General features: G+C 39.4%; 1 protein-coding gene across 1 annotated transcript in view; it reads left to right on the top strand.

Annotated features, from left to right (window-relative positions):
• The window catches only part of LOC138637220 (forkhead box protein P1-like), a 20,885-nt gene extending 5,725 nt beyond the window's left edge, over nucleotides 1-15,160 (top strand). Inside the window, exons 2-11 of the mRNA XM_069725740.1 lie at nucleotides 2,757-2,846; nucleotides 3,526-3,697; nucleotides 3,903-3,995; nucleotides 5,122-5,209; nucleotides 5,506-5,574; nucleotides 5,666-5,819; nucleotides 11,041-11,117; nucleotides 14,323-14,424; nucleotides 14,533-14,654; nucleotides 14,933-15,160. Of these exons, the coding sequence (XP_069581841.1) occupies nucleotides 2,768-2,846; nucleotides 3,526-3,697; nucleotides 3,903-3,995; nucleotides 5,122-5,209; nucleotides 5,506-5,574; nucleotides 5,666-5,819; nucleotides 11,041-11,117; nucleotides 14,323-14,424; nucleotides 14,533-14,654; nucleotides 14,933-14,987 (1,011 nt within the window). The 5' untranslated portion in view covers nucleotides 2,757-2,767 and the 3' untranslated portion in view covers nucleotides 14,988-15,160. The remainder of the gene's footprint in view (nucleotides 1-2,756; nucleotides 2,847-3,525; nucleotides 3,698-3,902; nucleotides 3,996-5,121; nucleotides 5,210-5,505; nucleotides 5,575-5,665; nucleotides 5,820-11,040; nucleotides 11,118-14,322; nucleotides 14,425-14,532; nucleotides 14,655-14,932) is intronic.
• Nucleotides 15,161-15,305: the final 145 nt, after the last annotated feature.

Below are 15,305 nucleotides of genomic sequence, written 5' to 3'. Positions count from 1 at the left end.
GCTCTCATCTCGTGATCTCTTCAGAGAAACTTTAGAGAGTCAGCAGACTTCCTTTTCCTCCTTTTATTTGACGTGTTGATCTGCAGCGATGCCTCTGAAGGCTGAGACCATAAAACTTCTGAAAGACATGATTATTAATACAGACAGGAGAGCTGCAGCCGATTAACATAAAGCACACCATCTTCACACAAAGATGGATTATTTCTGTACTGATGACATCACATTGGTCTGAATCAGATTTGATTTGATAATTGATTGATTGATTGATTGATTGATTGATTACTGAGGATATGCTATAATATATGTATAAATAAAATCCAGCAGACTGCATAAAATATGCATAAAATATAAACAGCAATGTTTGTTGAATCGGTTTACTTGTGTTTATTATTATGTAGATTATTATGAATATGATAAATTGAAATTTGTTACTTTAATGAAATAAAAAAAAAGTGACTGAATTGCACATTGTTATTAATTAATATCATTTTTTCAGGTTCAATTTAAAATCTTCATTTGCACTTAATATATTATATAATGTAATGTAACTAGTTTTCTTTGAACACCTTGAACTCTTGTTTGATCTGAAGATTACAGTTTCTCCTGATTTATTTTAAGAATGGATGTGACTGATGTGAGTGATTTCAGATCTGGAGTTTGAATAGTAAACCCACACATTGATAGTAGTACCAGTATGAGGCATCTGCAACTTTCCACACTGTAATGTGGCTGATCTCTGAATCCAAACAGGAAATACAGACAGATGTTGACTCACAGAAACAAACCAAATGTCAGGCATCACATCAGAGAGAGAAGCTCTGAATCTCTTCTGAGTAGCATCGACGCGAGAAAGAAAGACGAAGCCACAAACATGGCTGCTCTCACTTTCTACCCAATTCCTGTTCTGTGGGTGTTAATCTGCATGAGACACTCGGTGTCTGCTGTCAGGTTTGTTGTGATGCACGCTTCCCTATGGCCTGAAGGAGACTCTGATATGACAGAGACATGAGAGAGAGAAAGCGTTCTGATGTTTGAGTCATAGACAACTCAGAATATTTCATTAGAGTCTCTGAGGACTTCATGACTAAACAACTCTGACCACAGCAGCACGTTTTTAAAATAAGAAACTGAAGCCAAGATGGAGGAGACGTCACCTGTTAAACACTTAAATATTAAATATCGAAGGTTTGATTTCATACTGAAGTGAAAATGACTGATTTAAGAAGCTTTAAGAAGTTATTAAACTGATGAACAAACACAAAATATATAATAAGAGGGTCCAGATAACATCTGGAAAAATAATGTATGTGTGAGAAGTGGAAGAAGAATTCAGGATACTTTATAAACAGGATAGTTGGGAAACACTTCCAGGTCACTTTAAAACACAGCTGGAGGAGGTCAGGGTGGATGGACGGTTATTAATGTACAGACCGGCTCTGACTGAATGTACCATTTTCAGAGAAATACCATAATTTAAAACTGAAGTACACCAAACAATGTTTATTATTATTGAAGTTTCTGCTCTTTAGCATCTTTCTATTACTGTTGATCCGGTCTTCCACAGACTTCAACTCCTGATCCATTTAAATCACTAACTGTGTCTTCTACTGAATATATTGTGGAGTCATTAGCATCCATTGAAATTCAGCCTGTTTTCATACGAGTGAAAGATCTTTAGTGAAAACTGTAAGAGGAGTTTAGACTCAGTGGGTGCAGGTGACGTGTTGGTGTGCAGCACAAAAGTAGAGCAGCTTCAGAGATGCTATCAGTGTGTGTGTGGGTGTGTGGTGTGTGTGCATGCATGCATGTGTGCGCATGCATGTGTGCGCATGCGTGTGTTGTGTGCGTGTGTATGGCTGCACCTGTGAACAACCACAGCCTCTCTCTGAGTCAGCCCGCTGCAGGAAAACCTTCACATTTAATGTTTTCAACCACTTTCATGTTTCCATGGCTACAGTGAATGCTGGATTCTGATTGGTTGGTGTGTGTGTGTGGGGGTTATTTTCAGATACGTACACAGTGTGTTCAAAGATGAAGGGTCCCAATAGATAGAGTGAATTGTGTTGCAGAGCAAGAAGCTGCACAGCTGTGATGATTGTGGAATATTTCTGCGCAGAACCTTCCTGCAGGCCGACCGGGTCGGGTTGGGTCGGGTCAGGTCGGGTCGGGAACATCTGACCCGTTCAACCGTTCTTCATGTGACTTCATTTTGATGCAGTTTGTCCCACCCGATACACACAACCCCGCTTCCTAAAAAGTAGTGGTGCCATGTAAAATGTTAATAAAAACAGAACGCAACGATTTGCAAATCCCATAAACTCATATTTAATTATAAACATATCAAATGTTGAAAATGAGAAATTTCATTGTTTTATGAAAAATATCTGCTCATTTTTTATTTGATGGCAGCAACACGTCTCTAAAAAGTTGTGACAGCATCAACAAAAGATGGAAAAGTTATGTAAAGATGATAAACATCTGGAGGAACATCTGTTCATCGCTGCAGATTAAAACTCTCCGAAAGAAGAAACCAGATAGAAACGTGATCAGAAACACGTCTGGACCGAAATCTATGAAGATGGAATAAAAGAACAAAACAAAATCTGTTTCAACATTTGATATGTTATCTTTAATCAATTTATAATTAAATATGAGTTTATGAGATTTAAAAATCACTGCATTTTGTTTTTATTTACATTTTACACAGCGTCACTAATTTTAGGAGACGATGTTAGTTGACGTGTTTTTCCCTCCAGTGTTGATCAAGATGGACGAAGTGAGAACGAAGCAGCAGCGACCTTCAGTCCTCTGGAAGGTCACACAAGCAGAGTCCAGGAGACAAAACGGTACGCTGACACACAACACACACAACACACACAGCACACAACACACACACAACACACAACACACACACACAACACCACACACAACACACACAACACCACACAACACACACACACAACACCACACAACACAACACACACAACACCACACAACACAACACACACCCACAGAACACAACACCCACAGAACACAACACACACACACACACACACACACACACACACACACACACACACACACACACACACACACACACACACACACACACACACACACACACAACACAACACACACAACACCACACAACACACACAACACACACAAAACCACACAACACACAACAACACCACACAACACAACACACACAACACACACACACACACACACACACACACACACACACACACACACACACACACACACACACACAACACACACACACACACAACACCACACACACACACACACAACACACACAACACACAAAACCACACAACACACACAACACCACACAACATACACCACACACACACACACACACACACACACACACACACACACACACACACACACACACACACACACACACACACACACACACACACACACACACACACACACACACACACAACACAACACACACACAGGATTTAAACCTCCATCACTTCCATCTGCCACCAGTTCATCCAGAGAGTAGAGCAGCCCGCTCCACCTGTAAAGAGGAGGAGGATGGAGGAAATCTTCCTCAGCCGTCTCCTCCATCCAGGGTGTCCTCTCCCAGACCGAGCCGTCCCCTCCTCCCCGTGAGGACAGATGGTCTTCACGCGTCCATCGAGGCCCGACTTCATGATGGGTGACTGTCTCACACGATGAATTAGAAACTATCCTCACAGCCTCAGTCAGCTGTGAGTCTCTATCAGTGGAGTGTCATTTTTTGATGTGATTTAATCTGGAGATGAATCGCAACATTGGAAATAATCCAGACCAGATGTGGAACACATCAAGCTGTCTGTATGTTTCAATGTCCTCATGTCTCTGAGACGTTTGTGTGTCTGCAGCATCTCTGATTGGTCGAGGGTTCTGTTCGTCAGCGGGCTGTGTCGCTGGCCCGGCTGTAACGCCGTGACCGAAGACTTCTCTGCTTTCTTAAAGTGAGTACCATCACTTCCTGTCCACTGACGGCTTTATTGATCGAACCCAATCAGAACCTTGTGAATCTGAATGGAATCGATTTGGTAAATCGGTGGAGACACTGAGGACACCATGACGACAACGTAGTCCCTGGGTGGAGGGTGGAGGGTGGAGGGGAGAAGATGGAGGATGGATGATGGATGAAGGAGGGTGGAGGATGGAAGGTGGAGGGGTCCTTCAAACCTATGGGCGGCACGGTGGTGCAGTGGTTAGCACTGTCACCTCACAGCAAAAAAGGTTCCGGGTTCGAATCCGGTCCTGGGCCTTTCTGTGCGGAGTTTGCATGTTCTCCCTGTGCTTGCGTGGGTTCTCTCCGGGTTCTCCGGCTTCCTCCCATCATCCAAAAACATGCACCTCAGGTCAGGTTACCTGGCGCCGCGCTAGTGGCAGCCTGCTGCAGCATCTCCCCCCTGAGAGCCCCCCTGCTGTAGTGAAGACATTTCCCCTCGGGGATTAATAAAGTGTATAAAATCAAAAAACAAACAAAGAAAACAAAAAACCTCCACCCTCCTTCTGCCATCCTTCAACCCTCCTTCCTCATTCCTCTATCCTGCATCCCTCCATCCTCCTCTCTCCACCATCCATCCCTCCATCGTCTTTCCTCCATTCTCCATCCCTCCTACCCTCCATCCTCCAACCCTCCATCCTCCACCTTCCACCCTCCATCCTCACCTCACTGTGAACACGATCCCGAGATACTGAAACTCCTTCGCTGGTTCAGGAACCTCGTCCCCACATGAAGGGAAACATCCACCAGGTTCCAGCAGAGCACCACGGCCTCAAATCTGTTGACTCTCATCCCAGCAACTTCACACTGGACTGCAAACCGCCCAGTGCATGCTGGGAGTCTGAAGAGGCCAACAGGATCACATCATCTGCAAACAGCAGATTTGACATAAACTGAATTGTATTAGTAGGTTCATACTTTTAAGGACATCAGGACTTTTAATGAGTTAACGTTGTGGTCAGAGTAAAGACCCAGCAGGGAGACAGAACTAGAACCAGAACTGTTCTCAACATAGTAGAACTTCTCACTGAACTGTTTCAAGTAAACCTAAAAAAAATTGTTAACCTTTGATCTTGCAGACACCTCCACTCTGAACACGGACATGGAGACAGGAGCATTGCTCAGTGGAGGGTCCAGCAGGACATCGTCCAGTACATGGAGACCCAGGTGAGTCCTGGAGGGTCCAATTCGGTACCTGGAGACTCAGGTGAGTCCTTGAGGGTCCAGTTCGGTACCTGGAGACTCAGGTGAGTCCTGGTGGGTCCAGTTCGGTACCTGGAGACTCAGGTGAGTCCTTGAGGGTCCAGTTCAGTACCTGGAGACTCAGGTGAGTCCTGGTGGGTCCAGTTCAGTACCTGGAGACTCAGGTGAGTCCCACAGCTGCTGTCCAGGTGAATCTGTAACTAATGACTGAGCTGTGGAACTTTTATACTATTTGATGCCAGTTTTATGTTTTTGTTCAGCTCATTCTGGAGAAACAGAAACTGGTTGCGATGCAGCTTCATCTCTCCGACCGTAAATACTCTGATCTGGTAGGTTCTTCATTTCACTCTTCATTTCTTCCTTCTTTGGTATTTTCCCTGAAGATAATATGTTCATGTTCATCTCCATCACTGCATGCAGAAAGCAGCTCCTCAGTGGCCACATGGACTTCCTGTGTTCCTGGCACTGCCTGCGGCAACCGACGGAGACAGAGTGCAACAATGGAGCATCAAACATCTGGAGGAGTGGAGCCAACACAGCTACAGAGCTGCTGGTTCTGCTCATCTTCTGCCAGGTAACACTGGACATTAACGCACTGACGCAGCAACATCTTTATTGTTTATATGAACCATCACATCATAAAGAAGAACATCCTCAGAAGCAGAACATCTTCAGAACCACATCATCCTCAGAACATTCTCCTGTGGAACCAGCTCCAGTTTTGGTTCACGAGGCAGACCCCAACTCTACTTTTAACATTCACACTTCCTCCATGATAAAGTTTATACACCCCTGTTGTGGTCATGTTTACCACTGTGCTCCATCAGCTCTTCTTTTAACAACACTCTGGAAACATTTTGGAACTGAGGAGACCAGTTTCTGGAGTTTTGAAAGTGAAATGTGGTCCCATTCTTGCCTGATAGAGGATTTCAGCTGCTCAACAGTTCAGGGTCTCCTTTGTTGTATTGTTCATGTCCTGATGCTCCAGATGTTTTCAATGGGTGACAGGTCTGGACTGTAGGAGGCCAGTTTATCAGCGGACTCTTCTACTACGGAGCCATGCTGTTGGAATACATGCAGAATGTAGTTGGACGTTGTTCTGCTGAAATAAATAAGACCTTCCCTGAAAGAGACGTTGTCTGGATGGCAGCATATGTTGCTCCAAAACCTGAATATATCATTCAGCATTAATGCTTCCTTCCAGATGTTCAAGCTACCCATGCCATGTGCATTAATGCATCCCTGTACCATCACAGATGCTGGCTTTAGAACTGAGCTGATAACAAGCTGGATGGTCCCTCTCCTCTTTAACCTGTAGGATGCAGCGTCCATGATTTTCAAACAGAATCTCAGATTGTGATCCATCAGACCTCAGGACAGTTTTCCACTTCACCTGAGTCCATCTTCAATGATCTCGGTCCAGAGAAGGCGGCGGTGTTTCTGGATCATGTTTCTATCTGGTTCTCTTAACAGATGTTTTCCACCTTTGAGTCTGGTTCTGTTGGAGGTCTAATCCAATTAAAAGGGAGTTTTTCATACCAGCTGTGGCTCATGTTGAATTGTTGTGTGTTGAATTGTTGCACGGTTTAATTGTTGTGTTGTTTAGTTGTTGAATTGTTGTGTTGAATTGTTGCATGGTTTAATTGTTGTGTTGTTTTCTTGTTTTCTTGTTGTGTGGTTTAGTTGTTGAATTGTTGTGTTATTTAGTTGTTGAATTGTTTTCTTTTTGAATTGTTGTGTGGTTTAATTATTGTATCGTTTTCTTGTTGAGTTGTTTATTTGTTGAATTGTTGTGTTGTTTAGTTGTTGAATTGTTTAGTTGTTTAGTTGTTATGTTGTTTATTTGTTGAATTGTTGTGTTGTTTAGTTGTTGAATTTTTGTGTTGTTGTGTTTTTTGAGTTGTGGAATTGTTGTTTTGTTTAGTTGTTAAATTGTTGTGTTGTTTAGTTTTTTAACAGCTGTGTGGTTGAGTTATTGAATTGTTGTGTTGTTTAGTTGTTCTGTTGTTGTGTTGTTTGGTTGTTGAATTGTTGCATTGTTTAGTTGTTAAAATGTTGTGTTTAGTTGTTGAATTGTTGTGTTGTTTAGTTGTGGTGTTGTAATGTTTAGTTGTTGAATTGTTGTGTTATTTATTTGTTGTGTTGTTGTGTTGCTTAGTTGTTGAATTGTTGTGTTGTTTAGTTGTAATTTAGTTTATTTGTTGAATTGTTTTGTTGTCGAGTTGTTTATTTGTTGAATTGTTTTGTTGTTTATTTGTTGAATTGTTTTGTTGTTTAGTTGTGTTGTTTAGTTGTTGAAATGTTGTGTTTAGTTGTTGAATTGTGTTGTTTAGTTGTGGTGTTGTAATGTTTAGTTGTTGAATTGTTGTGTTGTTGTGCATCGCTATGATGGACTGATTTTTTTTTCCAACACTGTTTACTTTGTACATACCACTGGCCCCATATTGTGAATTAAATGTGTAAATGTCATACTTTTTGTGTTGTTCAGTTGTTGAATTGTTGTGTTGTTTATTTGTTGTGTTGTTGTGTTGCTTAGTTGTTGAATTGTTGTGTTGCTTAGTTGTAATTTAGTTTAGTTGTTGAATTGTTGAGTTGTTTAGTCGTAATTTAGTTTATTTGTTGAATTGTTGTGTTGTTGAGTTGTTTATTTGTTGAATTGTTTTTTTGTTTATTTGTTAAATTGTTGTGTTGTTTAGTTGGTGAATTGTTTTGTTGTTGAATTGTTGCGTGGTTTAATTGTTGTATTGTTTTCTTGTTGTGTTATTTAGTTGTTGAATTGTTTTGTTGTTGAGTTGTTTATTTGTTGAATTGTTGTGTTGTTTAGTTGTAATTTAGTTTAATTGTTGAATTGTTGCGTTGTTGAGTTGTAATTTTGTTTATTTGTTGAATTGTTTTCTTGTTGAGTTGTTTATTTGTTAAATTGTTGTGTGTTGAATTGTTGCATGGTTTAATTGTTGTGTTGTTTTCTTGTTGTGTTGTTTAGTTGTTGAATTGTTTTGTTGTTTAATTGTTGAATTGTTGTTATGTTTAGTTGTTGTGTTGTAGTATTCTTTAGTTGTGGAATTGTTGTGCTTTTTAGTTGTTGAATTGTTGTGTTTAGTTGTTGTGTTGTAATGTCGTAATGTTGTTGAATTGTTGTGCTGCTTAGTTGTTAAATTGTTGTGTTGTTTAGTTGTAATTTAGTTTAGTTGTTGAATTGTAGTGTTGTTTAGTTGGTGTGTTGTAGTATTCTTTAGTTGTGGAATTGTTGTGTTGTTTAGTTGTTGAATTGTTGTATTTAGTTGTTGTGTTGTAATGTCGTAATGTTGTGGAATTGTTGTTGTTTAGTTATTGAAATGTTGTGTCGTTTAGTTGTTGAAATGTTGTGTCGTTTAGTTGTTGAAATGTTGTGTTTTTTTGAGTTGTGGAATTGTTGTTTGGTTTAGTTTTTTTTAACAGCTGTGTGGTTGAGTTATTGAATTGTGTTGTTTATTTGTTGTGTTGTTGTGTTGTTTAGTTGTTGAATTGTTGTGCTGTTTCGTTGTTTAATTGTTGTGTTTAGTTGTTGTGTTGTAATGTCGTAATGTTGTTGAATTGTTGTGTTGTTTAGTTGCTGTGTTCTTTAGTTGTTGAATTGTTGTGTTGTTTAATTGTTGTTATGTTTAGTTGTTGTGTTGTTTAGTTGTTGAAATGTTGTGTTTAGTTGTTGAATTTGTGTGTTGTTTAGTTGTTGAAATGTTTTGTTGTTTAATTGTAATGTTGTTTAGTTGTTGAATTGTTGTGTATTTTAGTTGTGTTGTTTAGTTGATGTGTTGTAGTATTCTTTAGTCATGTAATTGTTGTGTTGTTTAGTTGTTGAATTGCTGCGTGTTGAATTGTTACATGGTTTAATTGTTGTGTTGTTTTCTTGTTTTCTTGTTGAGTTGTTTATTTGTTGAATTGTTGTGTTGTTTAGTTGTAATGTTGTTTAGTTGTTGAATTGTTGTGTATTTTAGTTGTGTTGTTCAGTTGTTGTGTTGTTGTATTCTTTAGTTGTGGAATTGTTGTGCTGTTTAGTTGTTGTGTTGTAATATCGTAATGTTGTTGCATTGTTGTGTTGTTTATTTGTTGTGTTGTTGTGTTGCTTAGTTGTTGAATTGTTGTGTTGTTTAGTTGTTGAATTGTTGTGTTGTTTAGTTGTAATTTAGTTTAGTTGTTGAATTGTAGTGTTGTTTAGTTGATGTGTTGTTTTGTTTAGTTGTTGTGTTGTAATGTTGTTGAATTGTTGTGTTTAGTTGTTGTGTTGTTGTGTTGTTTAGTTGTTGTGTTATAGTATTCTTTAGTTGTGGAATTGTTGTGTTGTTTAGTTGTAATTTAGTTTAGTTGTTGAATTGTAGTGTTGTTTAGTTGATGTGTTGTTTTGTATAGTTGTTGTGTTTTAATGTTGTTGAACTGTTGTGTTTAGTCATTGTGTTGTAGTATTCTCTAGTTGTTGAATTGTGTTATTTATTTGTTGTGTTGTTTAGTTGTTGTGTTGTTTAGTTGTTGAAATGTGTTTAGTTGTTGAATTTTTGTGTTGTTTAGTTGTTGAATTGTTTTGTTGTTAAGTTGATGAATTGTTGCGTATTTTAGTTGTTGCGTTGTAATCTTGTAGAATTGTTGTGTTGTTTAGTTGTTGAATTGTTGCATTGTTTAGTTGTAATGTTGTTTAGTTGTTGAATTGTTGTGTATTTTAGTTGTTGTGTTGTAGTATTCTTTAGTCGTGGAATTGTTGTGCTGTTTAGTTGTTGGATTGTTGTGTTGTTTAATTGTTGTTATGTTTAGTTGTTGTGTTGTAGTATTCTTTAGTTGTGGAATTGTTGTGCTTTTTAGTTGTTGAATTGTTGTGTATTTTAGTTGTTGTGTTGTTTAGTTGTTGTGTTGTAGCATTCTTTAGTTGTGGAATTGTTGTGCTGTTTAGTTGTTGAATTGTTGTGTTTAGTTGTTGTGTTGTAACGTCGTAATGTTGTTGAATTGTTGTGTTTGATTGTTGAATTGTTGTTATGTTTAGGTTTTGTGTTGTAATGTTGTTGAATTGTTGTGTTGTTTAGTTGTTGAACAGCTGTGTTGTTGAGTTGTTGTGTATTTTAGTTGTTGCGTTGTAATTTTGTAGAATTGTTGTGTTGTTTAGTTGTTCTGTTGTTTAGTTGTTGTGTTGTAGCATTCTTTAGTTGTGGAATTGTTGTGCTGTTTAGTTGTTGAATTGTTGTGTTTAGTTGTTGTGTTATAATGTCATAATGTTGTAGAATTGTTGTGCTGTTTAGTTGTTGAAATGTTGTGTTGTTTAGTTGTTGAATAGCTGTATTGTTGAATTGTTGTGTTGTACTGTTGTTGTGTTGTACTGTTGTTGTGCTGTACTGTTGTTTAGTTGTTTAGTTGTAGTACTTTTTAGTTGTAGTGTTGTTTATTTATTGAATTGTTTTGTTATTTTGTTTAGTTGTTGTGTTGTTTAGTTGTTGAATTGTTGTGTTTTTGAGTTGTGGAATTGTTGTGTTGTTTAATTGTTGAATTGTTGAGTTGTTGTGGTGTCTAGTTTTTGAATTGTTGTTTTGTTTAGTTGTTGAATTGTTGTTTTGTTTAGTTGTTGAATTGTTGTGTTGTTGTTTTGTTCCTCTTTTTATTGTTGTGTTGTTGTGTTCCTCTCTTTATTGTTGTGTGGTTGTGTTCCTCTCTTTATTGTTGTGCAGTGTCAACCTCTCCATATAGCATACCTTCCCTGAGGTGTTTGCAGACAGCTGCATACATACATGATGCAGATCCTCCATGTTTGATGACAGTGTAATCTTCTGTTTTTTCAGATCTGGGTCCAAGTATTGACTGTTACAAGTTAAACAACATCAGACCTCCGTACACCTACGCCTTCCTGATAAGATGGGTGAGTTTGTTCAGCCAGGTTCAGTCATCGGTGAAGTCTGAAAGCTTTGACTGTCACTGGTGCCACCAGAGATCAATTCACTCTTTCAAACTTTTATACACTCTTCTGCACTATTATACACTCTTCTGCACTGTTTCACACTCGTTGACACTCTTTTAAACTCTTCCACTTTCTTTTACACTTTCACACTTTCTTCCACTCTTCCACTCTCTTTCAAGCTCTTCTACACTCTCCTACACTCTTTCACACTGTTTCACACTCTTTTAAACTCGTTCACACTCTTAAACTCTCCCCCTCTCTTTCACACTGTTTCACACTCTTTAAGACTCTTTCACACTTATTTACATCCTTCCACACTGATGAAAAACTCTTTCTGTCACGATATGTGGTGTAAGCCAACCCAAATGCAGGACGGACAACAGCAGGACTTTAGGTAAGGATATTTATTCCCCAAAACACAGGATATCAGGCCGGCTGGGCTGTATGGTTCCCCTTGGACCGAAACAGCACATCAGGCAGGATCGACTGTGTGGCGCCTGTGAACTGACACAGGATCACAACAAGATCACAGGATCACAACAAGATCACAACCAGATCACAGGATCACAACAGGATCACATGATCACAACAATATCACAACAAGATCACAGGATCACAACAGAATGACAACAAGATCACAGGATCACATGATCACAGGATCATAACAAGATCACAGGATCACAACAAGATCACAAGATCACAGGATCACAACAAGATCACATGATCACAACAATACCACAACAAAATCACAGGATCACAACAATATCACAACAAGATCACAGGATCACAACAGGATCACAGATCACAACAAGATCACAGGATCACAGATCACAACAAGATCACAACAAGATCACAGGACCACAACAAGATCACAGGATCACAACAGGATGACAACAAGATTACAGGATCACAGGATCACAACAAGATCACAGGATCACAAGATCACAGGATCGCAACAAGATCACAACAAGATCACAGGATCGCAACAAGATCACAATAGGATCACAACAAGATAACAACAAGATCACAGGATTACATGATCACAACAATATCACAGGATCACAAGATCACAACAATATCACAGGATCACAACAAGATCACAGGATCACAACAAGATCACAAGAAGATCACAGGATCACAAGATCACAAGATCACAACCAGATCACAGGATCACAACAAGATCACAACAAGATCACAATAGGATCACAACAATATAACAACAAGATCACAGGATTACATGATCACAACAAGATCACAACAAGATCACAGGATCACAACAAGATCACAACAAGATCACAACAAGATCACAGGATCACAATAGGATCACAGGATTACAACAAGATCACAACAAGATCACAGGATCGCAACAAGATCACAATAGGATCACAACAAGATAACAACAAGATCACAGGATTACATGATCACAACAATATCACAGGATCACAAGATCACAACAATATCACAGGATCACAACAAGATCACAGGATCACAACAGGATCACAAGATCACAACCAGATCACAGGATCACAACAAGATCACAACAAGATCACAATAGGATCACAACAATATAACAACAAGATCACAGGATTACATGATCACAACAAGATAACAACAAGATCACAGGATCACATGATCACAACAAGATCACAACAAGATCACAGGATCACAATAACCGGAATTTTAAACATATGCAAACTGACTTATATCACTGCAGAGTAGAACCAGGTGAGGTTAGTGGACTGACTGACACAGGTGGAGTGCAGGACCGTGGTTCATATACTTCCAGGTGGTGACTACTGGAACCAGAGACAGCTGTGCAAACCTGATCAGGTGATAGTGGGAGGTGCCTGGAGGTGAGCAGTGAACAAGTCCACGCCCTCCAGACACAGACCAACACAAGAACACATGACAGACAAAAGAGACACAGGCAGGAAATCCTGACACTTTCACACTCTTTTACACTGTTTCACACCCTTTCACACTCTTTTACACTCTTTCACTCTCTTTTACACTCGTTTACACTCTTTCACACTGTTCCTCACCCTTTTACATGGTTTCACACTCTTTTTACAAAGTTTAACACAGTTTCACACTTTTTTTTAAACTGTTTCACACTCTTTTACAGAAACAACCATCAAAAATTCATCTTTGCAGCTCCTTATTTTTCAACGTATTTAAATAAATTCATAACTCTGTGGATACAGCATGTTCGTACAATAATGATTAAAGTTGTGGAAAAGGACTAATTGTAAAGTAGAATCTATCAATTCCACAAAAAGTAAACATGCAGGAACAAAAATCTACATTCAGTACCATAGAAATACTGATGGACTTTCCCCCAGTCTCCTTTATATTGACAAAATGATTTACTGAAACATCTGTATCTACACTAGTACTGAAAACTTTCAATAATAGAAGAAATGTTTACATGTTCTCTTCTCTCAATCTCTGGATGATGGGGGACACAGAGAATATGCTGATGTTGACCTTTATTCTTTGTCTTACTTCCCTCATTGTCTTTCCATGAACAACAACATGGTTTGTTACAGCAGCTCAGATTTCATCACAAATTGCTTTTTTTTGTCTTGCTCTTCCTCACCTCCTCCTCTTCCTCCACCTGCACCACCTCTTACAATGACTCACTCTTCCTGTGTCTCTCCGATAGCTTCTGTCAACAGCCTTTACACTCTGAACTGGCTTATATTGGTTCAGTCACATCATTTGCAATACGTGTTATCAATTTTGAGTCATTGTGTTTAAGCTCTGACACTTGTGCTTTAATTGTGTTCAGTTTTTGCTACCTGTGGTCACTATTATGCATTACAAGTACATCACAGTGAAAAATGTGTTTTAGTGAGTGAGAATGTGTTTAGAGTTTTGCAAAAAGAGTCAGTGAGATCTGTTAACTGTCTTTAACTTTGTGAATATTGTTTACGGTTTTGCCAAAAGAGTGTGTGACTCAATTAATGTGTTCAGGCTGCTGAGTGTTTGGTTCAGAGAACGTTGTTCAGTGTTTTAGTGATTCAGAAAAACTGTAACACTGTGATTGTGAGACAGGTGTATATGAATCCCACAGCTCAACACCAGGTTCACAAACAGATTCAGACTGTGTTCTCTAAACTAATGTGTCGGATGTTGTCTTCACGTTGTGTCTGACCGTCTGAAGTCGATCCTGGAGTCTCCGGACAAACAGCGCACCCTGAACGAGATCTACAACTGGTTCACCACCATGTTCTTCTACTTCAGACACAACACGGCTACCTGGAAGGTTTGAACTCCGACACGTTAATATCACACACAGGTTAACTTAAATCATCAAATTTTCACCTCGCTGCCATGCCAGTATAATGTTCCTGTACCTGTATCTTCCACCCAGAATGCAGTGCGTCACAACCTCAGCCTTCACAAGTGTTTTGTGCGAGTGGAGGGAGGAAAAGGAGCTGTGTGGACGGTGGATGAGAGAGAGTACCAGAGGAGGAAGGGACAGAAATACCACAGGTACAAACACACCTGCTGTCCAACATGGAGACACGTATTGAATTATGTCTCTTTATTCAACGTCCCCAACAGTAAGAGGAGGGCTGGTGGGAGGAGACACTCAGGTTTATTTTGAAGGGACAGAGAAAAGGAAGGAGGGAGGACAGGAAAGACACAGATGGAGGAGAGGGAGATGTGGAGGACGTAGACAATAAATCAGATTTTAACTTCATCTAATTCTACTCACATCACATAAAACGGTGTGTAGTATGAGCTCAGTGAGTTGTGTATGTTTTCAGGGACGGCCCTGTGAAGTGGCTCTCGTCCTCTCACTACTGTCCCGAGGACGCCTGAACAGACGGACAGACAGCACTGAGACGTCCTTCTGTCCTCAGACAGCCAGACACAGAGCTGCAGTGAAGACATGAACAACCTGTTGATGTTTTATTACGTTTTATCTACCGATGACGTGATGAAGGTCTTTGTATCAAACCTCACAGCTGTTTTTAAAGCCACTAATTGCAAAATAAAATGTTACAAAATAAAAGAAGAGAACGGCTGTGGATGTTTTCTCGTCATCTTTTAGGAGGTCAGAGGTCAGACGTCTGATGGCTTTGGACCGGATTTGAACCTCCTCCTACCTTCTCTCTCTTCCCTTTTTCCTTCCCTCTC

The sequence above is a fragment of the Brachyistius frenatus genome, unplaced genomic scaffold (genome assembly GCF_029030835.1).
Source record: "Brachyistius frenatus isolate BFR_SWC_R1_liver_20210118 unplaced genomic scaffold, ASM2903083v1 Contig_443, whole genome shotgun sequence".
Taxonomy (NCBI): domain Eukaryota; kingdom Metazoa; phylum Chordata; class Actinopteri; family Embiotocidae; genus Brachyistius; species Brachyistius frenatus.
Note: the sequence above shows the minus strand (reverse complement) of the source record. Positions and strands in the feature narration are given on the sequence as shown.